The sequence below is a fragment of the Candoia aspera genome, chromosome 1, assembly GCF_035149785.1.
Source record: "Candoia aspera isolate rCanAsp1 chromosome 1, rCanAsp1.hap2, whole genome shotgun sequence".
NCBI classification, from domain to species: Eukaryota; Metazoa; Chordata; class Lepidosauria; order Squamata; family Boidae; genus Candoia; species Candoia aspera.
In genome coordinates this window covers 319,809,668-319,837,190 of record NC_086153.1, presented here as the reverse complement: position 1 = coordinate 319,837,190, position 27,523 = coordinate 319,809,668, and the positions used below count along the sequence as shown (strand labels likewise).

Below are 27,523 nucleotides of genomic sequence, written 5' to 3'. Positions count from 1 at the left end.
CCTCCTGGCTGCAACCTCTGTTTGCTGCTCTAACAGGAGCTATAAGTTCAGGAGGACTCCCAGATTGTGCATTTGGTCCTTTAGGAGTTCCAGCCTGTCCAAAACTAAAATTGGAACTATAGTGGAATCAGAAGGCTTCTGAATGAACAGCAGCTCTGTATTGTGGGGATTCATTTTGAGCTTGTTCCAACCTATCCAGTCCCTCACAGCCTTCAGGTGCCAGCTATCAGTTCTGCTCAGCCCAGGGTGAAGATAAAAGAATATAGTGTCATCAACATACTGATGATACCTTACTCAAAATGACAGATGATTTTTCCTTGTTTCACCTAGATCAGGGGTTTCTAAACTTTTTGCCATCATCCCTCCCTTTACTGTAATCTTAATGTACACACCTCCCCTAAAAATCCAAACACCAAAATGAACACAAATGAACAATGAAAACAATACAGTGAAACTTTGGGAAAGGTGCACTTATTGTAACAATGTAACTAAAAGGTTCTTCCCACCTCCCCTGGACTCTGTCTGCACCTCCCCAAGGGAGGTCCACCTTACTGTTTGGGAAGCCCTGATCTAGATGTTAGAAAGAATGGGAGAGTGCTGAGGCCTGGGAGACTGCGCATGGGAGGGCCCAGGTGCTCAGCTTTTCCTTCTCCACAACAACCAGTTGGTAGCATGCATTCCAGAGCAGAACAGAAATCCATATAGGAAAAAAATCCAGCGATTTCCTTAATCCAGTATCTTTGTGGCTGCATCTGACCACCTTCTCAGCAAGCTTCCAAAAACGAGGGACTTTAGAGATGGGACAACAATTGTGCACATTGGCCAGGTTGAGAGATGGCCTCTTGAGGAGTTGGTGCATCGTTGCCTCTTTCAAGGTCTGCGACACACCTTAAGGGAGAAGGTGCTCTCCCTTAAGGAAGAGCTCACTACCTCCTGTATCTAATCCCTTGTTCCCTGTCTGGTAACTCTTACAACCCAGGAGTAGGCGTGTAGCCTACAGCTGTTGGATCTCATTCCACACAGAATCCTGTCCACTTCCTCAGAGTTCACAGGTTCAAAAGAATTTCATGTGATCTCACAAGGTATCACTGCTATCATCTCATGAGTTTCTGTCCATCAGGTGTCCAACTCTGAATAAATACAAGCAATTTTATTGGCAAAATGTCTAGCAGAAAGGCCAGCTAGTAAAAAAAAGTTCACTGTGTGTGTATTGGGAGGTGGGGAAGGTGGAGAAAACAGAAAGTTTATAATGGACTATCTTATAGGGGATAATTTTAGTTAGAAGAACATTCAGATGTAAAAAAATTACACTCAACACTGTCTTCCTTTCTTCTGATCACTGTCCTCCTTTTCTTAATGGCCATTTTATTCTCATGGTAGCCACTCCATGAAAAATAGGAGGAGGAAGGAGTATTAGCTATGGTTGCTACCTTATTTTTAAAAATAATAAAGGCAGGATAGAAAATAAAATAAAAACCCACTACATGCTGTCGAAATTACAGATGCTCCCTTAATCCAGAAAGGTCGCTGATCCTTACGCTGGTGCTTCCAGAATTACCCTTGGTGCAGAGAATAACCTTCTATTCAGTTGGAGAGGGAATCCGTAAGCCTAAGTGCTAAATCCACATATATGCTCATGTGGGGCTCTGGAGGAAAGTGAGTAACTACAGAATAGTGAATTACTCTTCTGTTCCCTTCCCCTCCCATTCTCATGTATATGCAAGAGTACCATTGTGCATACTGTGTCTTCTTGGTATGAAATGCAACATGGTGAATAAATCCGTTTGTGTGAACTAAAACAGCAGCTTGCGTTTTTTTGTCCAGTTCTGTCACCTGTGCAGCTGCAAAGGAGTTTATATGTAAAGGTCAACTGGGTTGTCCTCCATTATTCTGTGATACTGTAAGCAAGCAACCCTCAGAGAAATGGTTAGGCACCTCCTCTTTTGTTTGGGGTAGTTAACCCGTGGGACTGGCTAAGATTGCTTTACTACTTGGCTGACAGTAAGATATGCTGTGTCAGGTTATTGCTTTACTTATTTACCTTCTTCTTGGTGCAAAGATTGGCTTCCAGTGGCTCATGTTAATCACTAGTGTAATAATTGAGTGCCACGTGCACGGTCGCTGTTTTAATTTTAACAGTCATATTGTCGTGTAAAGAAAGGTAGGAGAGGGCTAATAGGTACAAATAATAAAAAATAGAGCAGAGTAGTAATGATGTTTTTCGAAATCGAATTATCCATTCAGTTGTATCCAACCCTTGGCAATTCCATAAGCCAGCTCTCTCCATGATTTCCAGTCTTGAATGATCTTTTTACATATGTGTAAATATATTTTTATATATTTCATTCTGTCCCCATTGCCCCCATTTTTTTAAATAGATGCTCTCTGCCCTAGGATAGATTGAAGTAGAAATTAAGCAAATGAAATAGCAATAGCAGCCATGCTTATCAAACTACTGCTCCCTCTCTACCTTCCACCTGAGCAGGCATGCTCTGCTGAAGCTCAGTGCTTTCCCTGTAGAATAATAAGCAGTGCCTCTTGGCTCCCTTGGCTTGTGTTGACTTGCAGGCGGGCCTTAGTTTTCCTGTGTTTTTAAGAAGATAAGAATCACATAAAGGCTGTCCTGCAAAAATGCCATCCAGAGTGCAAGACAGCCAGTCCATTAAGGAACTGAACCATAGGATAAAATCAGACTTCAAAGCTGTCAAAACATCTCCCTAAGGGCAGCATCTTTCAAGAACTCCAAAATATTTTTGCCAAGTCTAGGAGATGATAATCTTTTGCAAGCTCAGCAGCCTTCTGTGAGCTAAATTGCCATTCATTAATACCCACTTGGGCTTACCTGCATCCAGTATGTCTCAGTTCCTTGGCAGGTCCAGTGACAGATCTCTTACTCACTGTCCTGTCTGGTGCAAAAGGATTTTGACCAGATAGTCTGGGAGGCAGATCGTTGTGTATATCTAAAGCTCCATGATGTCTTTAGATCCTAGACCATGTTTACAGGCTACTTGTGTTATAACACACATTGTACTTGATTCTGCTTTGTTTCCTGGGTTCTACTCCCTAGTAAGAGTACCGGTAGTTTAATGCTTCCATGTGGACTTGATAACACTAGAACTATATCTTCTCTCAGCGCATAACTGATGACAGACCAGGGATTATTTAAAACAATTATCTGTGCATTTAATTGGAAATAAATCTCACTAGCAAGTGGGGCTTACTGTTTAGTACATGTGTTTAGAACTATTACTGCAATCTACCTTCAGTCTGTGAGCATATAGTCCCTCTTTTTTACTTCCCAAACTCTCAGAAACTGGTTTAAATTAATCTGCAATTGTCCTCACCACTGCTGTTCACTCCTAGCCACATCCACAGCTCACCCTGCTATTGCCTTGTGAGCAATTTATAAAAATTGTACATGGTCACTGTTTTGAGGAACTGCAAGGATGTTAGTGAAATGGCACCTTAACCTTGATAGGGAGGAGGGGAGCAGGATGATGTGGCATTATTGCATATGGGAAACCTCCTACCCTTACATTCTGGCATTACTGTGACAGAACTCAGTCATTTCTCTTGAGCTGTAGCTGGGCAGGAAGTCAATCAGCTTAGCTGCCCAACAACAAAGATGACAGCATGGAAGTACAGGGACTTATCGCAGGAGCTCCTGAAACTAGCATGAAGGCAGAGATGAGATCCTGCCCATCAGCCATGCACTGAGGCATATCGTCAGACTTGGACATTTTGGTCACCAACCTCCTCTCTCCTAGTAATCAGTTGTTAGAGTGAAAAGCATGGCCACGCTTCTCTACCTCCTGCAAGCTGTCCATGGACATTGGCCTTCTACTCCCAGGCACTTGAAGGGTAAGATACTAAGTTTCCTGAATAAAACTCAAGATGCAGCTGATGCCTATAAGGAAATTACTTGCTTCATGGTCACTCATTGAGAAGAATCACAGATATTATAAAAACTACAGAAACCCAATGGAATGGAGATAACCAATAAGATACAGTTGTCTTGGAATATGAGCTCTGACTGAAGGACAGGGAAGAGTGTACTGGAATCATTATTGCCTGGTATGTCAAAGCCAGCATCAAGGAAAACAAAGTAGAACTCATAAATGGTACAAACTCTTCCATGGAAACATTATAGTAGGTTTACATAGGTTCCCATATGTAATTTACTACTGGGGATATGCTATCATTTCCCATCCCCCACCCCCAATTTTCAGATGGAAAATGAAATCAAAGGCATATGAAAAAAACAATGATAATAACAAATGACTTCTACTTTGACATAGATTGAGATTCTGGACATGACAGAAAAACAATTTCTTGATAGACTAAATTGTTTTGCCTTAGGACAGATTGTGGGGAGCCCATTAGAAGTGGATGCAGTCCTGGATTTAATCATAAGTGGCGCCAAGAAACTTCTTCATGACATAAAAACTATTGAATCAAGTGAAGATAGTGACCATAATATTGGTACATTCAACATGTATGTGATGTATGTTTGCCAAACAAGCCAGCAAGGCCATTTTTTTTTTATTTCGGAGGAGTAAACATCCAAGAAATGAAGGGGTTGGTAAAACAAAATTTGAAGGGGAGAGTAAAGAGAATCAAGTCTTTCCAGAGCAGTTATTAGATGTATGAAAACTTTGTTCATAAAACAGAAATCTTGCCCAAATAATAACAAAAGGAAACATAAATTTTGGCAAAAGAAAAGCAAATAAGGGACCCCTTGTCTCCAGTTGTGTCTGACCAGCTGATTTGGACGGGCAGGATTGGTGTGTTTCCAGTCATCTAAATTAAAGAATCTCACCTCAAATTGCAATTCCTGCCCTCTGGAATGTTCTCTCCCCAGAGATTTGGGTAGCTCCCACTCTTATGTGGTTCAGAAAACAATGGAAGACCTGGTGGCTTTCCCAGGCCTGGACAGAGTGATTGTGCCATGGTCTTGTCTTGTCCTGTCCTGTCCTGTCCTGTCCTGTCCTGTTTTATTTTAGGTTGACCTGTGTTGTTCAGTTTTGGTATTTTGCTCTTCTGGTCAGTTGGATTTTGATATGTTACTTTTTGATTGTAAGCAGCCCAGAATCTTTGGGAGTTGGGTGGCAAATAAAATAAATAAAATAAATGCTAAAAGTCAATAAAATATGCTCAAAAAACAATTTTGAGGAACTTAGAGTGAAGACTATTAAGACAAACAACAAAAATATTTAAATATATTCCAAAGAGATAACCAACCAGACAAGCTGTTAGGCCACTGAATAACAGTGGCATTTAAGAAGTGGGAGGAAATAGCACAGGGACTGTATGAATTCTTCATTCCTGTTTTCACTGCCGAAGATGCAGGCCAGATACCCATGTCTGAACTGCATTCTTCAGGAGAGGAATAGATAACCTAGATGAGGTAACAAGAGATGAAGTTACAGTATAAGTGTAACTGACAAATTAGAAACAAATAAATCCTTGGTTCCAGATGGTATCAGTCAGGAAGCTGTTTAAAAATTAAAATGTGAAATTGCCAATTTTTTGACAGAAATAGGTAATTCCTCCTTAAGAACAGCATTTGTTCCTAAAAACAGGAAGAAAGCTAACAGGACTGCAATTTTTTAAAAAGGGATTGAAGAGAAATACAGGAAATCATAGTCAAATTAGCTTAACATTCATTCCAGGTAAAATGGCATTACTGAAGAAAAAATAATTGAATTCATAGTTTCTTTTCAGCAAGTGATATTATTCTAACATTGCTTCTGCAAGAGTAAATCTCCTTTTAGTAAGTACAGGTACCTAGATACATCTTGGCTTCTGAATAATTTTTCCAAGGCCTTCATTGTTACTCTACCAAGTGCTTGTCTGCTGCATATTTCTTGACTGCTGATTCCTTTACTTTTGATAATCGATATTAAAACACAGAAGCTATCCATCACTTCAGTATTTTCATTGTCAATTTTAAGGCCAGTTGCTGTACCTGTTGTCAATAAATACAATTATAGGTCTTTAAATATAATTATAGTCCCATTTTTTTTTATGTGCTCCTTGACTCCTTGATTTATGAAAGCTTCCAGGTTATTTGCATTTTCAGCTACCAGGGTGGTGTCATCAGCATTGCACAGGTTATTAATGTTCCTTCCTCTAATTTTAAAACCACGCCCATCTTTTTCCAATCCAGCTTCCCTCAATATATATTCAGCATATAGGCTGAATACAAAAGAGGAGAGTACATGGCCTTGACTCACTCCTTTGCTAACCTGTAGCCAGTCTGTTTCACTGTATTTTGTCTGCACTGTGGCTTCTTGACCTACATATAGGTTTGCATGAGGACAGTGAGATGTTCTGGGATTCCTGTTTTCCTGAGCAGTTCCATAGCTTGACATGATCAACATAATCAAAAGCTTTTATATGATCAGTGAAGCACATACTGACTTCCTTTTGGTATTCTTTGGCTTTCTCAGTTATCCAGCATGCAATGTCTCTTGTTCCTTGGCCTTTTCTAAAGCTAGCTTGAACACCTGGCATCTCCCTTTCCATTGAGGGCTCTGATCTGCATTGGATGATCCCAAAGATTATTTTACTAGTGTGTAAGGATATTGTGCAACATTTGCATACTGTGCTGTCTTCTCTCTCTGGTATTGGTATGTAGAGTGATATCTTCTAATCTCTTGTTCATTGTGTCATTCTCCAGATTTGCTGGCATACCTTTACTGATTCTTCTTTGTTGCTTGTCATATTTCTGTAGGTATTCTATTAATTCCTGTAGTCTTCTGACTCAGTAATGACTAGAGTGCTAACTTTATCTTCTACTACTAGAGAGTCTTGTAAGTAGGGAATATCTTTTAAGTTATATTGGATATTAACGCCTCCGCTGTGCAGAAGTTCAACATTTATTTATTTATTTACTTACTTGATTTCTATAGCTGCCTATCTCAACAAGTGACGCTGGGCAGTGTACAATCATAAAAACATAAAACAGTTAAAAACAATTACAATACAAAATAAATATATATGGTTGCCAAGTAAAATTATTGCATATACTCCTTCCATTTTTGTCTGACCTTCTCTGAATCTGTTACTGTGTGTTCATTGGTGTCCTTTAGCATACTAACTCAATAGTTTGATTAAAATGTGAAAAAGACAGGTTTCATGCTTGAAACAATTAAGAAAGGAATTGAAAATAAAACAGCCAATATAGTAATGCCCTTAAATATGCTGAAACTTCACTTGGAGTACTGAAGAAAGGAGGTTGGAACACCGAAAAGTGGAAAATGAGGAAAACCAAACCAAAATGATTAGGAGGTGAAAGCAGCTCCCTTATGTGGAAAGACTAATATCTGGAGGTTTCAGCTTGGAGCAATTGCAGGTTAGGGGAGAAATGACTGAAGTATATAAAATAAGGCATGGTATGGAAAATACGAGGAGATTTTTTTTATCCTTTTTCCACAAGGAGAATGCTGTGTCACCTGCTGAAATAAAATATGGGGAGATTCAAGAAAGTATTTACGTTTGATATTTTGATAGCTGAGGCAAAGAATTAAACAGATGGAAGCTTCGGTTTAAATTCTGCCTTGTTAAAATGGGTCAGATATTTGTGGGGTCTAAAAATGGGGAGGAGAACAAAATGGAAAGCACCACGTATTCCAGACCTGGGCAGGATCGCAACCTTGGCAAGGGGCGTGTCAGGGCACCAGCACCCCCCCCCCCCGCCCCCAGTGTTCACCCACTGTGGCCGGCCAGATGCGGCTGCCTCCTTTCTCTGCATTGTGGCGTAGACTTGAATGGGAAGCCGGCTGGACCCCAGCCAGCAGCTTTCTGAGAGGCGCGACCTTCCCTCTTCTCTGCCTACAAGCGTGGCATGGCGCGCCCACAGCTGTCATCTCTTGCAGGGGATGCAGCTGCGGTGCCTACTGCTGCTGCAGCCTCCCCAAGAGAAGGGGAGGTTGCTGTGGGCATCTGCAGCAGCTGGAATAAGGGCCCAGTTGTGCTTTTGAAAGACACAGGCTGAAGGAAGGGATTAGGCAGGCTAATTTCCGGCTGAAAAAGAGATTGTGCTGTCTGCTGTTTGGATAATGTACAAAACATGCCAAAGAGAGGCATGTTGGTGTTTGTAGAAATAAAATACCTCATTCGTTAAAGAAAGAAAGGAAGAAAGAATTTACACAATGCATGTCGAACTGTGGTGTTCAATGCCATTTTGTGGGGTGATGTTCCCCATTTCAGATGGTATTAATGGGGCTGGACACTTTTATGGAAGATCAGGCTATCTTGTTGGCTTTTGGCTACCTCCAATATCCCAGATGATACGTCTTTAATCATGGTTGCTTGGGAACCTCAGTGGAAGAGAATTCTTGCCTCCTGTCTTTATCAATAGGTCACAGTACAACAGGAAATGCTGGATTAAATTGTCCTTGGCGTAGTCCAGCAGGGCTCTTCTTATGAGCAATGTTGTTGCATTAGCTAGCTTTGCTCTTTGTTAGTAAGGGAAAGGTTTCCTATGAAAATATTTGCCTATATGGCAAGCTAGGCCAAAGGTAAATTTATTTGTGTGTGTGTCTGTGTGTGTGTGTTATTCACTATAAACATGTTATTTAGCACCAGTAACGTTAATTAAAAATAAATAAATGCTAAAGGGAATTCTCATGTCTGTTAAATCCAATTATGATTTTCTTTGCTTGAAAGGCAGAAAGATATTGTGTGTACCTGTACTGTAGTCTGCATAGCATTTTCTTGCTATCTCAAGTACATACCGTGTAATATGTTCCAGGAATCCAAATATGACCTGGGCATATGGAAGCAATACTTCAATAGTACTATAATTTTCTCCTCTTGGTTTTTGGGCAAACCATCTGCTCAGGTTATTGCCTGTGAGGACAAATGTTAATATTGGCTACAGATATAGGCTTGGACCCAAGAACTGAAATTCTGCCTCAGCTAGAGACTCCCTGGGTGATCTTGATCTGTTTTCCTTCTTTTTTATCATTATTAATAGCTTGCCTCATAGGGATGTTATGAGGATGAGTGATCTGAGGAAAGAAAACGGTTCTCTGAAAGTGCTCTAAAATGGTGATCTAAGAATAATTAATGGAGTATGGAATTTTGTCCTATAATGGAACATTTTTTCAGATTTCCAGTATTCAATTCTCTCTCTGCCCCTGCCCTTCCTCCCAACTGTCCTACAGCTGTGGGTAAGCAACTATTAGAGATGCTTTGATATTACAGGAATTTATCAAGTTTTGTTAATAAAGTTATTTTGAAATTAGTAGGGCTTTCTTAAGAAAGCTTCCCAGTCTATTATGCTCTAAAATTACAAGTTATGACTTGTAATTTTAACTGACTGATCTCTTTCAAATCAGTTAATGCAGTGAGATTACTATAAATTAATAAAAATTTAATGTTGTAAGGGTTTTATATTCATTGTCAGTATTTACTCTGATGTTTTATTTGCTTTGTTGTCCAATGATTATGACTGGCTGTAATCTAGTTGTTAAACATCAGATGGATAGTAAATAGAATTTTGGATTTATAGCATTTCAGAGGTCCAAGGTTCACTTGACAAATTGCTCTTCTATTAAAAAAAAGAAAAGAAATATCCTTACATATAGAAATGCAGCATGTTTCCTCTGTGACATGTTTGTTTTCTGTGCTTGGGAATCATTTGTATAGAATAGCGTTCAGTCATACAACCCCACCACCAGTTTGTCATGGTATAGCCCAGGAACATATTCTCAACTTTTTATGGGAACCATAATATTTAATTTTCTGTATTGTTTTAATTGTTTGTTTTTTATTAATGTTAGCTGCCCAGAGTCACTGGTCTGAGATAGGCAGCTATATAAATAAAATAAATGAGTAAACAAACAAACAACCCATACTGGATTTGAGTAGGTTTTTGAAAATATCTCCCCTGTTACTGTATCAGTTTTGGTTCACACTATTGGGCAGTGATAGGAAGGACATATTGGCATATACACATAGAATGTATTGACTCTTACTTGTACCACTAAACATAAGTACAGCCAGCTCCAAGTTTGTTAGAAGTGAAGGAAACTCTCCTCAAGAATTATTTAGAGTCTCTTCTCCATCAGTACCTTAAGAGAGTTAATAGTGCTCATATTAGGTGGGCAGTGAGAAGAGATTCACAAGCATGTAGACTTAACTATATTCATCTACTGTGTCTGGATAAAAGCCATTTGCCAATACCCAGAGCACTATTGGACTGATGTTGATTATTGTAGGCAATATTGTCCTTTGTGGACATCATTCCCCACTCTTTGGTTTGTTGTTTATTCGTTTAGTCGCTTCCAACTCTTTGTGACTTCATGGACCAGCCCACGCCAGAGCTTCCTGTCGGTCGTCAACACCCCCAGCTCCCCCAGGGACGAGTCCGTCACCTCTAGAATATCATCCATCCACCTTGCCCTTGGTCGGCCCCTCTTCCTTTTGCCCTCCACTCTCCCTAGCATCAGCATCTTCTCCAGGGTGTCCTGTCTTCTCATTATGTGGCCAACGTATTTCAGTTTTGCCTTTAATATCATTCCCTCAAGTGAGCAGTCTGGCTTTATTTCCTGGAGGATGGACTGGTTTGATCTTCTTGCAGTCCAAGGCACTCTCAGAATTTTCCTCCAACACCACAGTTCCAAAGCATCTATCTTCCTTCTCTCAGCCTTCCTTATGGTCCAGCTCTCACAGCCATATGTTACTACGGGGAACACCACTGCTTTAACTCTTTTGGTACCTCCAAGGAAAGGGTAGGAACAAGGATCAGGGTCATGTGCTTTCTATCCTGGTCTCTCACATTGGAGAGAAAAGAGAAAGCCCTTTGGGAGATAGTACTTGAGATAGTACTTTCATGCGCTTGTCTGATCATGAAAGAGTAAACAAAGTCAGACCTGGTTAGTTGAAAGATTGCAAAAGGATCTCAGATATGGAAGAATCACACTTCCAAACTGAAGATTATGGGGATGTCGCCATGTGGTCATCAGGAGCTGAGCTTGATGTGAGGGAGACCTGATATATACAGTAAATAGCCACAGGATTTCCTGATTTGATTTCTGTGTTCAGTCTGAGGAGCATGGGGGGACTGAATGCAAGCAGAAGTCAGCCCCTGGCCTTTCCTTCTTGGTCAGTGTGTTTCTCAATCAGTTTCTGAGCACAAAGGCTTTGTTCAGATTCTATTTCCCACCGTTCTTACTCATTCTATCATGTCACACATGCTCCAGTGCCAAAGGAAATTCTGTATGAATAAACCATTATCTTTAAATATTGTTTCTGTTTATAACAGACTTACCCACAATGGGGCTCTCCAAATGTTTTATCTACTACTCCCATCATTCCTAGCCAGGATATCTAATAGCTATGCTGATTAGCATGATAGGTATTTATAGAAGTGAATAAGTTTTTGATTGGATGCATTATGGTTACCTCCCACTGAACCCCTGTTTTTTCTCTTTCTACAGATCATAATTAAAAAGTGGTCAATTCCTTGTCCTCTGCCACTAAACTTTGCAACAGTGTTCTCCCAGGTATTTAAGCTATTTTAATTCTGAAATGAATTGTTCCTGTATTTTCTGCAGGCCTTTTATTTCAGGAGTACCAACTGATATGTCATTTGACAATAAACTGATTAATTGAACAATAATGTGTAGTACTTTGAAATAGCACAGATGGTTTGCTGTATTACTGTATCTCTAGAAGTGTGGGATCCAAGATGATGGACTTTACATGCAACATACCTGTGTCTTTTCCTCATTAACTTATGCAGATGCATTGGACCGGGTGGTCTACAAAGAAAGAGAGATTCTAGAAAGGAACTATTCATCTGGAGTAGTTTTCCCCCATACCTTAAACCATTTCTGGTTTGTTGGTAGTTGCAATAGACTGCTACGTGGTTCAGAAGGTAATGGAGGATTACTTTAAAGTGATTAGTATAAATGTGCTCTTCATTAAACCGGCTTTGTAAGTTCACTGGTAGGATTTTGAAATAGTTTTAAAATTACGTAATTTGAATCCAGCTGATTTTGGTGTTTGTTTTACACAGGTTTCAAATTCTACTGGAGACTGCAATGCACAACTTTTTAATTTCTCCAAAGAGGTAATCTAAAATATCCTTTTAACAGTTTAAAAGAGTTGTCAAAAATATGTTGAAGCATTAGAATTAGCCAGAGCTTCTCAGTATGACTGTCTTTGTGTATAGTACTTCCTCAGGATGATCATTTGAATTGGGAATGTGTCCTAGCACTGAATGTCTGCTAGCAGCCCCTCCCCACTGACCTTTTACTTTGATAAAGAATTCTAGTTTGCTTTTTTTTAATGGGTGCTTGGCAAGCTATAAAGCAAAGCACTAGCCTTTCATCACCATTATTATTTCCAATAATGCCTTTGAGCCTTGGATGAGCTCTGTAAGTTTTCTTAAAGAATAAAAATGATGGGAAATTGCAGCCCAGTACTTTATTTGAAACTGTATTCACCTGCCCAGAAAAAAAGATAAAAGTAAGCAGAGATAATAGGGCGTGCCAAGCAACAGAGAAGGTCCCACAACATTTTGGTAAATGGGTGCATTGTCGCTCGTAACATTTCTCATCCAGCCATGTTATGAGTGGGCAAATGTCCTCGCAGTCTATTTGTAAGAGAGACCATAACATATTCTCAAAAATTTTCACCAGCTGAAAAATGTTCAGGGTTCCTGTCTTATTAATAATATGCAGCAAAAATGGAGAACGAATTTGAAATATATGTATCTAATTTTTTTTTAATAAAAAGCAACACATATTTCTGCCTCTCATAAAGATATTCAAGGCAGCCAAAACCCCACAGTAAAGCATAGTGGAATCAGTACAGATTAATTCTTGACTTTTTTTTGCAAGGGTTTAAAAATAAGTATCAAATATTTACAGACTTTATTTCAAAGCTGTCTTTCTTTCTTTTTTTTCTTTTTATTAGAGTGCTTATGCCATTCCAACTATGGCGTTCTCATTTCTCTGCCATACATCAGTACTGCCAATTTATTGCGAGCTCCAAAGGTAACATATAATTTGTAAGTGCAAACTATTTAAAAAGCAGGAGTAGGAGTACTGAAGTTTGGAAACAGTTTGTTTCCTGTTTAATCTAGTGTGGATAATATTGAAAGGGGCCATTTAGGCTTTTAAGTGCAACCCCTGCTCTTCAGGAATCCAGATTAGCCAACCCAGACAGGTGGCAGTCCAACCTCAATTCAATCACATCCTATTTATTTATTTATTTAGATTTGGAGGCCGCCTGACTCCAAACAACTCTGGGTGGCTTACATATTAACATTCACCAACAATAAAAAGCAAAATAAAATAATCATGGATGTCTGGAATAACACAACACAATACCCCCAAAGCAGAACAATGCAACAGAACAGCACAATGCTCCCCCAAACTGACGGGCCCAGCAACCTCTCTACCCCTCAGCCTGGGAGCAAAGCCAAGTTTTCCAAGGCTTATGGGACACCCTTGGGAAGGGGGCTGTGCAAATAACTGAAGGGGAGCCCCCCAGCTCCCTGTGACTAAAAAATGAGGCAGTATGATTGGCTCTTCTGATGTATTGAAGCAGGAGAGGGAGGAGCTTCCAGCCAAGGAGCCACTTGGTCTGCCATTCAGCTTACCAAAAGTTCTGCTGCATTCTGTTTTGGGGGCTAAATGCTTGGAGACTCAAGGTCCTGAGGCACTGCTTCATCCAGGAACCTCGCTGGGAATCAGGCAGCATATAAATTTAATAAATTATTACTATTACTGTTATTATTAGTAATAGTAGTAAATAAATTGGTGACAGTGAGCAAAATTTGGCAGCAAAATTTGGCAGCATTATCAGAACAGATGGTTGCTTTTCAGCAGGCCATTGGGAAAAATATGAATGTGAGAGAGAAAGTACACTGAATGTTCGGTGCTTTAGGGAAAGCATATGAATAGGCTTCAATTATGGAATATTTTGCTTGAATATGGAGTGGATACTAGTTGCAGAATACAGTAAGGACAGCCTGAATGGGAATAAATGGAGTATGTGTGTGTGTGTGTGTGTGTGTGTGTGTATGTGATTTAGAAGCTGCCTGACTCCAAAATGCCCTGGGCAGCTTACACTAAATATTTAGGGAATGGTTCATTAAGTAGAGAGTAAGATACAGATCTATGATACTCCTTGGTTGTTTAGTGTATTTATGGCTAAATGTAAAAGGAATGCTTATGTAAAGGTGCTATCTAGTTGGTTTGGTCTGAATTGTAAGAACTAGTTGTTAACTTGACAACCTAAAACAATGCCAGGTGTTTCCCACCAGGAAATGGAGGAAACGGGGTCCCAGCCTGACTCCCTCAATGAGGCTCATGGAGTTAACCCTGGCACTGGCTTACCTTAAGCAGTGGTAGAGTCTGTACCCCACTTCTTCCTCCAGGATTATGAACACCTGCCTGTATGGAATAGTCCTACTTCAGGGTTGACAGGAGAGAGACTAGCTCTGCAACCACCACCACCCCGTACAAATCCACACATGTAAAGTTGGGCCAACTCTGGCTAGCGCTTCCCCCCTCCATCCCCCTTCCCCAGCTCTGGGAGTTGTTGGATAGAACTGATGAGATCCTCAGAAATGCAAAGTAGGGCTACTCAGTTTGGACTGGAAAAAAAATACTGTCATCTAGTGGTTGTTTGGATTTTTATAGCTAATATAAGGTTATACCAGAGAACTGCAGGCAGCATATGAGTCACTGTATAGATGTGATGGGAGCAAGGATGGTTAGCAAGGATAGAAAGTATGGAGAGTTATAGGGAAGGGCATTGGTATAAACAAGATTCAGTTTGATTCCTTGTCTTTTCTTTTCTCTTATTTTCTGCCTTTAATTTGTTTTGCTTACTATTTCTTAGTGTTTTTCTGCTCTTTGCATAATGTTACTTACTCTGAAAGGGAATAGCATGATGGGTAGATATCTATTATAATTTAATTTAATTTCATCTTCTGTAATAGGATTTGTTGTTAGATCATTCGGTTACTTCTGGCTCTTCATGATTTTCTCAGGGTTGTTTGTCAGTAACTGAGTTCTTGTCAGCTTATGCTTAAGTCATGAATGGTAGTATCCAGATACCTTGTCTAGATATCTTATCTTCTGTTGCCTTCTTTCTTGATTGCCTTTGATTTTCCCAGTCAGCAAGGTCCTCTTCATTGCCTTTTGTGTTTGCATTATTTGTCCAAAGTACCTAAGCTTTAGTTTCGTTATTACTGCTTCCAGTGAGCAGTATGGTTTTTACGTCATCTAGAAGGAAAATATTTGTTTTTCCAGTCCAAGTTATTTTCAGTAATTTTCTACAGAACTTCAATTGAAAGGCAGCAGTTTTCTTTGTTTATCCTTTTTGATGATTGAGCTTTCATAGTTGTAAGTTACAAGGAAACTATAGCCTTCTCAATACATACCTTTGTGATATCTCTGTATTTTAATATTTTGTCAAAATTTGCCTTTGTTCCAAGTAGGATGCACCTCTTTATTTCATGACAATAGTCGCTATCCCTGTGAATTTGGGGACCAAGGAACATGAAGTCTGTCATGTGAAGATGTACTTTTAAAAAAAGGAATTAATCAAATTATTAAAGATTCAAATCTTCTGAAAGTTCCTAAAATGCTGTTCTCTAAGTCTCTATAAGATTCCATCTATAAGATTCTATCCAAGAATTTGTTCCTTAGGGTGGGATGTAAGGGGTGGGTGTTGAAGGAACCTGTTGTCCATTGGTTGACAGATTAAACATTCATCTGTAGAGATTTTGTTACTACAAATTCCTTTAATAATGCTACTTTTTTCTCTCTTTGTAGTCCATCCAAAAGCAGGATGCAAAAGGTTGCCAACACAGGAATTGCTCTCAGCTTTCTAGTTTATTTTCTGTCAGCGCTATTTGGATACCTCACTTTTTACAGTACGTTACCTAGTATTAATTTCTGTTTATTAATAAGAGATAAAGCAGAAACCCGCAATATGATGACCCAATATACCATGGATGGGCAGCGTGCAGGGACTTTTGCTGCCTTCTACTGGCCGCCTGCCCCAAGTGCCCTCCTTGCCCTGCCAGCATTGCAGTTTCAGTGAGGAAGGAAGAATGCAAAGGTACATCCTCTTAGTTGATCCTCTTCCCCAACATGATTGGGTTCCCAGCGGCTGTCAACTAGCTGTTTGATAGCCTCCTTAGGACTATAATGACATGGGGGGAAAAGGTACACTAGGAGGGTCAACTTCTTCCCCAACTTTCCACCCAACATTGTCTGCAGCCCTTAGAGTCAAAAAGGTTGTCCTTCCTGCTCTGTACGTAACATCATCTACTAGAGGAGGGTGCTCCTTACCTAGAACAGTGTTCTGAACCTTGTCAAGATGGGTGGATTTCAACTTCCAGAATTCCCCAGCCAGCCTTTCTGGAAGTTGAAGTCCACCCATCTTAAACCTGCCAAGGTTGAGAAACACTGACCTAGAACAATTACTCATGCAAATTCACCTCAGGAGAAATAGGTCCCTGCAGAGAGGTTCTCTAATAGCACATAATGCAAGCTTAAGTATCACCTGGGAATATGGTGACTGTACCCAAAAGTGGCTTTCCGAAACCACATTTTTCAAGTAACAGTCATAACAGTAATAAGCATCTGAAAAAACCCTGTTGTTGTAGCTCCATGCTTTTCAACATTTACAAACAGAAACAACTTCTAGACATTTAGTCTCTAAGCTACAAGTACAGTCATCAGTGTACATTTTCTTTGACTGTAGTAGTATTCTTGTTTCTTTGCATAAGCATGCCAAGATAATATAGAATATTTAGATAGTCTGGGTTCATGTGGCAAGGGAGGGTAGAAAATTTGAAATACTGTAATTGTAAACATTGTAACAATGAAGCCATTGTTAATCTTTAGAAAGCATAATTGATTTTGAAAAGATGAGCTTGGCTAGTGGCTGATGGCAGCCTCAGAGCATTCCTGAAACTTGGCATCCAAATATATATTGATCTACAACATTCACACATAAGTGTTTATATTTTTATGGTATTTATATATACCACCTTTTTCATCACGTACGTTAAATCAAGCCAGTTTTCACAAAAATAAAACAATCAAACACACTTAATCAGCTTAGTGCTGCTTATATAAAACATTCCAAAATCCATACAGGCAATATCCTTATGAAGCCAACTGAATTTTTCTAAAATAGTTCTAAGCCTCTGAGTTTCCATGAACTCTTAATTAGACAAGATGATTAAAAGCCAGGAAAAAAAATTGAGAGGGTGGTCAGGGGAAGAATGTGGCAGATACAGGACTGACATTTGAGCCATGTCTGTTTCAGTTTATATTCTTAAATTCTTGAATATCAGCCCCTTCTTCTTTTTCTAACTTTGAACCATCTTACATGATGAAGAGATCATGGAAACGCAAAAGCCTGCAAGTATTTGTGATAGCTAAGCCTAAGGAAGGCCTGATAAATCTGTGGATTTTAGGTTGTTTCCCATGGCTATCATTTGGCTATTACTGCTTTTAAATAAAACAACTATTCAAGCAGAAATCATTCAGTTTTTTCTGGTCAAAACCAATCATGCACAAATTTGGTCTTCCAGTGTTTCTCTAAATCTTTCTCTGAAACGAAGAAGAACACTGCAGTAATAGACTGAACTTCTGTGGAATTTATGGTGTGGGAATTAGGTGTTGCTACTTAATATACTTTCAATAATTTCAGACCATGTGGATTCAGAATTGCTCCAAGGATACAGCAAGTACTTGCCCCATGATATGGTCATCATGACAGTAAAACTGGGAATCTTCTTTGCTGTGCTGTTGACAGTGCCTCTAATTCACTTTCCTGTATGTATTGCAAAATATTTGATTTGCTAGTCTAGCAGAAGTAATTCTTAATTATTTGCAGGCCCTACAAACAGTTTGGCTGCCTTATTCGTACTTCAAATAGGAGATCAGAGCTTTCATGCCTGTAGATGATCATTAACAGCAGCAGAGGAATGAGACCTAAACCAGTATACTAATTTGTTTTGTGCTTGTTTGAAAAAGAAATAATTTTAGATTTGAGCTGACTTACAGCATTGCAATTTGCAGAATATGATATTCTTAAAATATATTTGGTATGCACATCTGTGTGTGTTTTCTTTTTGTTTGGCTTTCAAGTTAGCATGCAGTTTAATAAGCAAATGAAAGCCAGCAAAAAGAAGTTTTAATGATATTCTGCAAGCTTATTTTTAACAGGGGCTCATACAAAACCACAAAACTGCTGCTGGTCTTGGCCATTTCCAAATTCTCATCCTGAAGTTTCTGCTATTTGGGAACTAAGTGATATATTAACCCAGGAAAACATTCTTACAGTTGCTCATGTTTAAATGCATACACACAAAAGAGGGCAGCCATTGGAGATAATCGTGCATTTGATCGGAAGAGCACTAGAGGCTAGAGGCCTTGTGGGCTGTATTTTTGAATCAAAATCTTCCTTCCAAGCTCCTTTTCCACCCAGAACTTGTGATAAAGGCTAACCATTAGAGCAGTGCGTCTCAACCTTGGCAACTTGAAGATGTGTGGACTTCAATTCCCAGAATTCCCTAGCCAGCATGGGTTGAGAAACACTGCATTAGAGATTACCACCATTCATGATATACATTGTAGCAATGTATAAAACAGCTAATAGGAAAGACTGGTAAATGGTAGGTAGTTGTATAAAAGGTCCTATATTGGCTGGGTTCATACATTGTATTGAGTTGTAATGTAGTTTGGATGGTTTGGGGTTGGTACATTGTGTGAACCTAGCCATTCTGGTTTATAAATCTCAACTTAACCCAGTATATAAACTCACCATTGTGGCTTGTTCAGTAAAACTTGGTAAAAGAAAAACATAGCTTAGTGTTGTAATTGAACCCAGGAGTTATGGAGAAGCAAATCCATCAGGCATGTATACAACAGACTGTGGCTGTTTTGTGATTTAAGGCTGTACTTAGTGATGTGAACTATGTCAAATGATTTTCTGATCCTTTGGGGTAAATTCTAACCCAGTTTTTCCACTCGCGGAATTGTAGAAGGCAGAAATGGTACTGAGAACATTTCTCCATGACCAGTTTCCCATTTATACATTCTGTTTTGGAGGGTGAGGGTTACAGAGAGAGAAAACCTAATATATAATAAAGTTTCCGCTCATACAAAGTTGGATTTCTTCAATTTGTTGATCCCTACTGTCAATCAGTAATTTTAGCTAGCAGTACTTGAAATGGAGTTACACCCACAGTAAATAACTGTTACTTATGCTATTTATTTTTATTATTGTAATGACATGCTTTTTAAAATCTTTTGAATTCTATAGGCAAGAAAAGCTGTAATGATGGTATTTTTTTCACATCTTCCTTTCTCCTTGATCCACCACATTTTCATCACTTTAGTACTCAATGCAACCGTTGTCTTCCTCGCAATGTACGTGCCTGACATCAGACACTTTTTTGGAGTAATTGGTAAGGTTATGTGACTTTCTTCTTATTCCTGCATTTTGAAATCCATGTATATAGGTCTTACAAACAGTAAAAGACTTTTGTCCCATCTTTTTCCAGGTTCTACCACATCAACATGCTTGCTTTTTGTATACCCGGGACTATTTTATCTTAAGATTAGTACAGATGACTTTATATCACGGCAAAAACTTGGTGTAAGCTACTTTTTCTTTTTAAAAATCTTGTTCAGATTGTTGTTTTAGGCTTCATCTACAGTCATAAACTCATTTCTGGTTGCTGATTACCTTAAAAATGTACTGTATGCTGTTCTGGAACTACGTTGACCTTGATAGTGCTGATGGTATAGCAAGGCTTGATGTAAGTTAAAATAATAACATGGACTTCTATATCTGATACTGTCTGTTCTAACTTACAACAACAATTCATGGCCTGTAAACAAAATATTTTCTATTGTCCTTTCTGAGATCTTTTTCATGAAGATAATCCAAGGACTGACATAGATTTACATTTGGAGTATGCTAAATGTGCTAAAATGCTTATAAGAAACTTGCAAAGGGACATAATCTTGTTGTGTGAAAGATACCAGCATTTTTCTGGACTCTCTTCCTGCACATTCAGTAACCTGTAATACATTTTCTTCCTTTCCCGACGTATATCCAGTCAAATTCATATCCTAAAATTGCTCCATAAAATTCAGACCGTGAAATTCAAAAACTATCTGGCATAATTCTGCAATAAATAATTCCATCATTCCTCACCCAGACGTTGTCTTGGAGACCCCTAGTAGAACTATTCATTTGGTTTGAAGTTAGTACTATCAGGCACAAAAGTCTGCTGCCCTCCCCACCCCAGTAATGGAGTTTTCCTTATATGAAGCGCTTAGGGAGAAATGCATCAATATTTGGCTGCTGTTCTGTCTGTGTGACTGAATTTTTGGCAGATGCTTTTCTGCATGTCTGGATCGCTTCAAATTCTGAAATGCTAATGAAACTTCAGGATGTTTCAGATCCGGAATGAGTCTTCTTTGGAGGAGGCTTGCTTTGATTTGGCCATCTCTTGCATCTGCATGAATCAGTCCGGCTTGGTTTGGCCTTTGGCCAGTTGCAACGCACAGCTCTTGTTGCTGTAGCCTTACTTGGTTGACAAGGGCAGTTCTGCTGGAATCATTTCCTAAGCTACAAATCTAACTTGTTCATTGTGGGTTGTTGCCTTTTTCTCAGTGAGAACTGCATATCAACATGAAAAAGTCTTGATGTGTTTGTTTGAAATGCAAATGTTTACCACCATCTAAGAAGTGAAATGATGTCATTTCAATCACTGGTTTAATTAACAAAGATAAATTGGTTCTACTGTTTAAGATTTATCTGTTTGTCTCACTTTTATTCACAGGCATGCGCACTGCTAGTTTTTGGCCTCCTGGTTGGTCTTCTGAGTTTATCGGTAATCATATACAGTTGGGTCCACCAGTGAAAGTATTCCTGCCTTCTAAAATCTAGAACTATGTGTAAGAACAGCTGCTTAAGTGAATAGTTTCCACAGTGTCTTAAATAAAAATTATTCTGCCAAGTGCTGAAGAAAGTTGAGTGATGGTGTTCTGTAGGACTCTGTGTTATCTTGCATATTAGCAACTACTTGAAACAGCTGGAGGAGTTAATTCAGAGCTTTGGAGTGAAATGCTGTCATTATTTGTTGCCATCCTGCTCTAGTGCATCTTATCTTCTAGTCCTAAAGAAATTATCTGTACCCTTAATGCTGTCTAATCTTGATCATAGCCTGGATGAGGAACTGCAAAGCTGAAATTCAATCCAGACAAGATGGAGGTGGTGTTGGTAAGGAAAAAATTAAGGTGATTAAGGTGAAGCTGGTTCTGAATAGAGTTGTACTCCTCCAGAATGAGCAGGTTTGCAATTTTGGAGTGTTGTTTGATGCCCCCCCCCCAGCTGTTACTGGATTTGCAGGTGGCAGCTGTGGAAAGGAACATGTTTGCACAATGGCAGCCAGTGTACCAACTGCAATCCCTCCTGAGCCAATTAGCCTTAATGAGAATTACCCATACCTTGGTTATGTGGAGCCACCCATGAAAAATGTACAGAAATGGCAATTTGTAAAATGCAGCAACCAGGCTGCTGATTGGTGCAAGGTTCAGGATCATATGGTGCCTGTACTGAATATTTCTCTTGGCTACCAATTGCCTCCTGGGTAGAATTTAAGATGTTAGTGTTACTAGAATTCAGAGTCTGTCTGTCTGTCTAGCACAGGGTTATATCACTGAGATCTAGCTGCATTCATAGATGATTCTAATTTAAAAAGAAAAGATCTTTCTCTGGCTTTAGTATCATTATAGAAAATCCATTGGAGGAGTTTATTTCCGTTTATATCTCTGATGGAGCTGTATTACAGAGCTGTGGGAGAGAAGTTTCCATTATATTGGAGTGCATATGTTATCAGAAAGCAGCAACAAACTAACCCCTCTATCCATGATTAATGTACATGAATTGGGAATTAATCCTTTCTTGTCCCAATGTAGTGTTGATCTGGCTGCTGTTGCCATTCCAACAAGTTTTGCCTTTCTAAAGCCCTAAAGGAGAGCCAGCTTGGTTTAGTGGTAAAGGCACCAGGCTAGAAATCAGTAGACCATGGGTTCTGCCGTAGGCACAAAGCCAGCTGGCTGACCTTGGGCCAGTCACTCTCTCTTGGAAGTATCACTCTCATGCATTTCTTTGCCTGCAAGCAGCAGGTAGTGAAGTTGTAGGGGAAGCACAGAGCATAACATCACATTACATTGTCTAGTTCAAGTCTTTGGTGCCATAATGGAACTAACCAGAGATTGAGGGTCATTCACAGCTCAGTCACATTTTGTTTGGACTGTTGCAACATACGGTATGTAGGACTACCTTTGGGAGCTACAGCTGATCCAGAATCTGGCTGCGCTTGTACTTCTGGGCAAACTTTGGTATGCTCATGGGCCCCTGCTACTCTGTGAGCTACACTAGTTGTCTCTTAGCTTCTGGTTGCAATTCAAATTGTTGATGATCGTCTTTAAAGTCCTTCATGACTTAGGACCTGGTTATTTGCAGGACCACCTTTCTCTAATTGTCTCTGCTCATCCAATAAGATTTAACAAGGTTGACATGCTCCAGGTTCCAGGTTCCCTCTCTAAAGAAATGCCATCTTATGGGATCCTGGAATGCCTTCTTTGTTGCTGCCTCCAAGGTCCACATGGCTTCAACCCTGCTGTCCTTTAGGGAGGCCATAAAGGCCTGGTTCTTCCAGCAGGCTGGGCCATGGGGCCACTCGTATGCTATGACTAATTTAACTTTTTGTGTTCCTGGAGAGTTGTTTGTTACTCGGGTCTTCTTTTATTGTTATATTTTGTTTTTAACTTGTCCTGTATGCTGCCTTAAGTCATTTGATGATTAGGCAACCTTAGAAATCCAATAAATAAACCAACTAAAAATTGCAGCAGGGAGAAATAGTTTGTGAACTGTTGCTTGTGCATTAGTGAATAATCCTCTATTGAGGAACAAATGTGGAAGGGCTATGGCTGAAATCCAACAAGACAGGTGGTCTTTTGAGAACATTTTGTTGAAACTGATTGAAATGTTGCTGCACCTGCTCCTGTCAGTTTTATGGAAACAGCTTGCAGAGCTCCTCCATCGTCCTTCCTTGCAGAGAGCTTGGATTTGCAAAATGACGCCTGGCCCGGGCTAAGTTTAATTAAAGCTGCCGTTCAAGACAACTTAGACTTCAGTGGAGAAGTAAGAAATAGCTACGGTGCCTGTCCACATGTTCTAACTTCTCTAACTAAATTGAATTCTAAGACACCCATCATTTTTAGACTTTATCATATGTAAAGATAAAAATCATGAATTAATTGTATGATAAAACTAAGTTCCTTTCAAGTACATTTGTGCAGTAAGAAATCTCCTTCGTAAGAATCTTCTGTAATGTCTACAAGAACCTAATTCAAAACATATGACTTTAACTTGGTAGAGTCATTTCATGCAGCTGTATCTCCTTAAAAATCTAAATGTGATTGTGTTTGGAGAAGGGAATGTTACTAGTTAGTACCACCACTGCTGTTTGAAAATCTTAAAAAAAAAAAGGTGGAATTTAGACATTTTCTCCATGGTATGTGGAGTCCCTATCATAAGAGAGGTTTCCACACAAGAACTCTCCATTTAATTCTGCCTGGAAGCAGTCAAGTAACAGTAATATTTCTCTAAAGTAGCCAGCTTAGTCTGTTTTGACATGAGATTCTGAAAAAATCTACTGTATTTCATCAGACGCAAAATAAGGACTGTGTTGTATGAGGACAGCCAAGTTTGATGTTGCCCAGAGTTCTGAACATCTGAAATGTTCAGAGCACTCTTTGACCCTGATTACTGAATGGCTGCCATGTGGGGCAGTACTGCCATTTCCAAAATGGCTGTCACAGAGTGCATGGCCTCACGCAACCCACTAGACAATCCCTGGTGCCCAAGAATTTATTTGTTTGTTTGTTTGTCATATTTCTCCACTGCCCAACTTATATACAACAACTCTGTTAAGACTGTTAACTCACCCACAACAACAGAGTTCATCCACCCCTGACCCAAATGCCTGGGGGAACAGTCAGGTCTTCAATAAGCAAAGGCTGCAGCCAACTGCCATTTTTTACATTTCTAAGAATAACTGTAAAATCATGTGCTTTGCATTGTGGTGTGCCAGCCTCCCATTTGCCTCTTTTTGCACTAAGTTAGAATAATCTTAAAAAGTAAGTAACAGACAGGTGGAGCAGGGAGCTGTGCAGATGTCAAAGCAAGTGTCCATAGGCATTGATGCTTACAGTCACCTGGTCCAAACTTGATATTCACTGTACTCTAGAAATCAAGATGATTAAACCGCATAACTCAGCATGGAATATTTACTGCTCAAAATGATAGGGACTGGATTAAGGAAGGATCAAGGAGCACAGGAGGCAGTGTGGGGTTGAGGAGAATCTAAAGTGAATGTGCCAATTACCCTGAAGCTTAGAACAAGACAGTAGGAGAAAAATGTTGGAAAATGAGTTGTTAATAATAAGCCTCCCCTTTATACTGAAAGCTCTTCATGGGAACTAATGAAAAAAATGCAGTAATTAAGAACAGCAAACTAGAAAGAATTGAACTGCAAAGTCATAAATAAGGGGAAAAACCCTCTCTACATGTAGGGTTTTAATCCTTAAAAATGTAGATTTTCCATGTTTCTTGGAAGGCTGGAAATGAAGCAGTTGAAGAACTTCACTTGGGATGAGGTTCTAGCACCTTTGTGGAAAATGTTTTTATTCTAGCTGGGATAAGCACATACTGGTAGAAGAACTTGGAACAGTATTCAGCATTTTCTAATTTCTTGCATTAAGTTAGGTCAGAAGTATGGCTGTCACTTGTACATGCCATCTGAGAATTTAAAAAAATCTATTTGCTTAAGGTAGTCATCTGTTTGAACGGATGCTGTCTTGTCCTTGCATCCAAGCCTCTCCATGACAATGCCTTCCAAGTATAGTGTTAGGAATCTTGCAAAGTGCAGAGGATGGCTTGATTTTGTAAAGTTCATTGTTCATGTGATGAATGGGGGGGGGGGGGGGGAATACAATAATCTGCAGTTCTGTTTTACTTGTTCCAGGACAGCCTGCAAGTTTAGTTTTGCCTTCAACACTTCTTGGCAAATCAGATATTACTTGTGGAATAAAATCAACAAAATAGTGCTATTTTTGTTTTCCAAAAATAGTCCCAAAGGATGAGGGGACCTTTCATCTCTCTTGTAAATTTGATGCTCAAAGGAAGTAAGTTTCTCAAGAAAATAATAGTTTAACGTGAAATTATGAAATTAAACCTCAGACTGGGTTATGACAAGAATTTGGAGTTAGATGCTCCTCATTATTTCCAGATGGATAGAGTTTAATTTTGGCTGAGAGCTTACAAAAGCAACATTGCCTTCTGATCACTCCTGCTTATTGCCTATGCTTCTTGCCAAGAGCACAAACCTTTTCTGCCCCAGGTCTGGTACAGCATTTTTCAATTCCAAACCAATTGACCCTTTCTTTTCCTGATAGAATTTATAGTATACTGTCTACCAACATTCTATACTGACATTTTTCTTTGACCACTTGGAATGCTCATAAACTAGTTATGGCCTAAAATACTAAAGACATATGCAAAAGATTTGCTAAATATATGGCAGCCTGGTTCAAGTCAATATTTCAGTCCTTTACTGCCTCTTGCCTATCTAGTTCCCCACTGCCACACACATATACTTAGTTCTGTTCCTGCAGAATTTTTAATCTCTTTCTTTCCTGATCAGATATTTGTGTTTTCTTTCCTTTGTCCTATGTTCCTTTGTTCCCAACCCTTTCATACTGTATGTAGAGAGGATGTGAGGCCTGTTATAAAAACAGTTAATATAGTTGTCTATGGGAATAGCAGTAGGTTTGTCCCCTGAGTACCTGTAACACTAAGTTTAGTGTATGGTGTGAACTTGGTCTTTCTGTGATGTCACAGTAGCTAATCCAATAACAATTATCATCTCCACATTGGCATATGGTTTACATCAGAACAAATTCATCTGCCATTGAGTCCAATTTTCTTTTATACAACCATTCTGTTGGGGCCAGACATATTTTAAAAAAGACTTACTGGGAAATTCACACACCACACTGAAACACAATTGTTAAACAATGTTTTAAAACTGGCTGAGTTCTCGCACATAGCAGTAAGTAAAACACAGTATGTGAATTCTGCAGTTGAAACCACGAGACTTTAATTTCCGAGGACCTGCTTTAAACATGGCTAAGTCTGAATCCAATCTACCGTATTTAAATAAAGCATTAAAATGTATTCCATTCCAGTGGTGCTTTGTTTTCTTGTTACAATACTTTTTGCCAGTATAGGAGCCAGTGAGTGTGAGCTGCATTCTTGATCTAGAATAAAATTGCTCAGTACATAAACACATGACAAGAGATCATCATCACTGTCTTCCTTTCCCAGGATCTCTTAATTCTCCAGATTCATGAGCTTAGTTATGCAGTTAATATCCAGCTGTCTGGATCCATAGGATAAAAATCCTAAACAGATAACAGATGGGAAGAACGCACCTTATGCAAAAAGTGAAGACAGCTGTAAATCAACTATTGCTTTTTTACTTTGTCCTCTGGGATCTAATTCAGTATCATTCTCTAGGAGGAAAAAAAAACACGAGTTCTGTGTGCATTGTGTGTTTAAAATATCCGTTATTGGGCAATCTTGAAATTCTGGATGCAGAGAGCATAGTTTGTGATAGTGTAATGAGCCCTTAACTGTTAGGGTGATCAAACAAGATTTGACAATACAAAAGAAGATAATACAAGTTGAAACCAGAGAAAATTTATGGACAGGGATAATTTTAAAATTATATCATATTCTTACACAGAATTGGCTGGGTTGATTACAAAATAGTCTAGTGTTAAAGAGTCTTTGACACAACAGAGCACAGCATAGTGCAGCCTTCCCCAGCTTGGTACCCCTGAGAAATGTCCCATTGCCTCCAGCCAGCATGGTCACTGGCCATTCTCAGTGGCATCCCTCTATTGATCTGGGGATGGACTGGAAGGTCACAGAACAAAATATAATGCTGCAAAGGCAATTAAAGTAGATGCAACATAGGTATCATTGACCTAATTTTTCTGATTTGGTTTGTCTTTAATTGCAAAATGAGAGGCAGAAACCCAAAGCTGAAACTTTTCCCATTCCCAAAGTTGCAATCCTACCTATACTTTCCTGGGAATAAGTACCACTGAACAAAGTGCCCTATTTCATGGATCACATTAAACCATAAACTCTGTATGAACAACTGTGGTTGGTTTGATTCAGATGAAGAATTGAGGATACTTACAGCTTATGCTACTTGTGAGCTTCCCAGGAATGCCACAGGTCCAAATCTGGTTAGCTCTGAGTCATACATTTAATGCTCTTAATAATGCTTATAGTAAAGGTAAAGGTTTCCCTTGACGTAAAGTCCAGTCGAATCCGACTCTAGGGGGCGGTGCTCATCTTCGTTTCTAAGCCTTGG

General features: G+C 39.3%; 1 protein-coding gene across 5 annotated transcripts in view; it reads left to right on the top strand.

Moving 5' to 3' along the window:
- The window catches only part of SLC38A6 (solute carrier family 38 member 6), a 76,322-nt gene extending 55,280 nt beyond the window's left edge, over nucleotides 1–21,042 (top strand). For 3 of the 5 annotated variants that reach the window (XM_063290447.1, XM_063290446.1, XM_063290449.1), the window contains 8 exons: nucleotides 11,451–11,516; nucleotides 12,032–12,085; nucleotides 12,934–13,013; nucleotides 15,807–15,907; nucleotides 17,701–17,825; nucleotides 19,318–19,462; nucleotides 19,559–19,653; nucleotides 20,849–21,042. In XM_063290447.1, the coding sequence (XP_063146517.1) occupies nucleotides 11,451–11,516; nucleotides 12,032–12,085; nucleotides 12,934–13,013; nucleotides 15,807–15,907; nucleotides 17,701–17,825; nucleotides 19,318–19,462; nucleotides 19,559–19,653; nucleotides 20,849–20,929 (747 nt within the window). In that variant the 3' untranslated portion in view covers nucleotides 20,930–21,042. Of the gene's footprint in view, nucleotides 1–11,450; nucleotides 11,517–12,031; nucleotides 12,086–12,933; nucleotides 13,014–15,806; nucleotides 15,908–17,700; nucleotides 17,826–19,317; nucleotides 19,463–19,558; nucleotides 19,660–20,848 lie in introns of those variants that run through there. The other 2 variants (XM_063290448.1, XM_063290450.1) reach the window with 2 other exon arrangements.
- The last annotated feature ends 6,481 nt before the right edge of the window (nucleotides 21,043–27,523 follow it).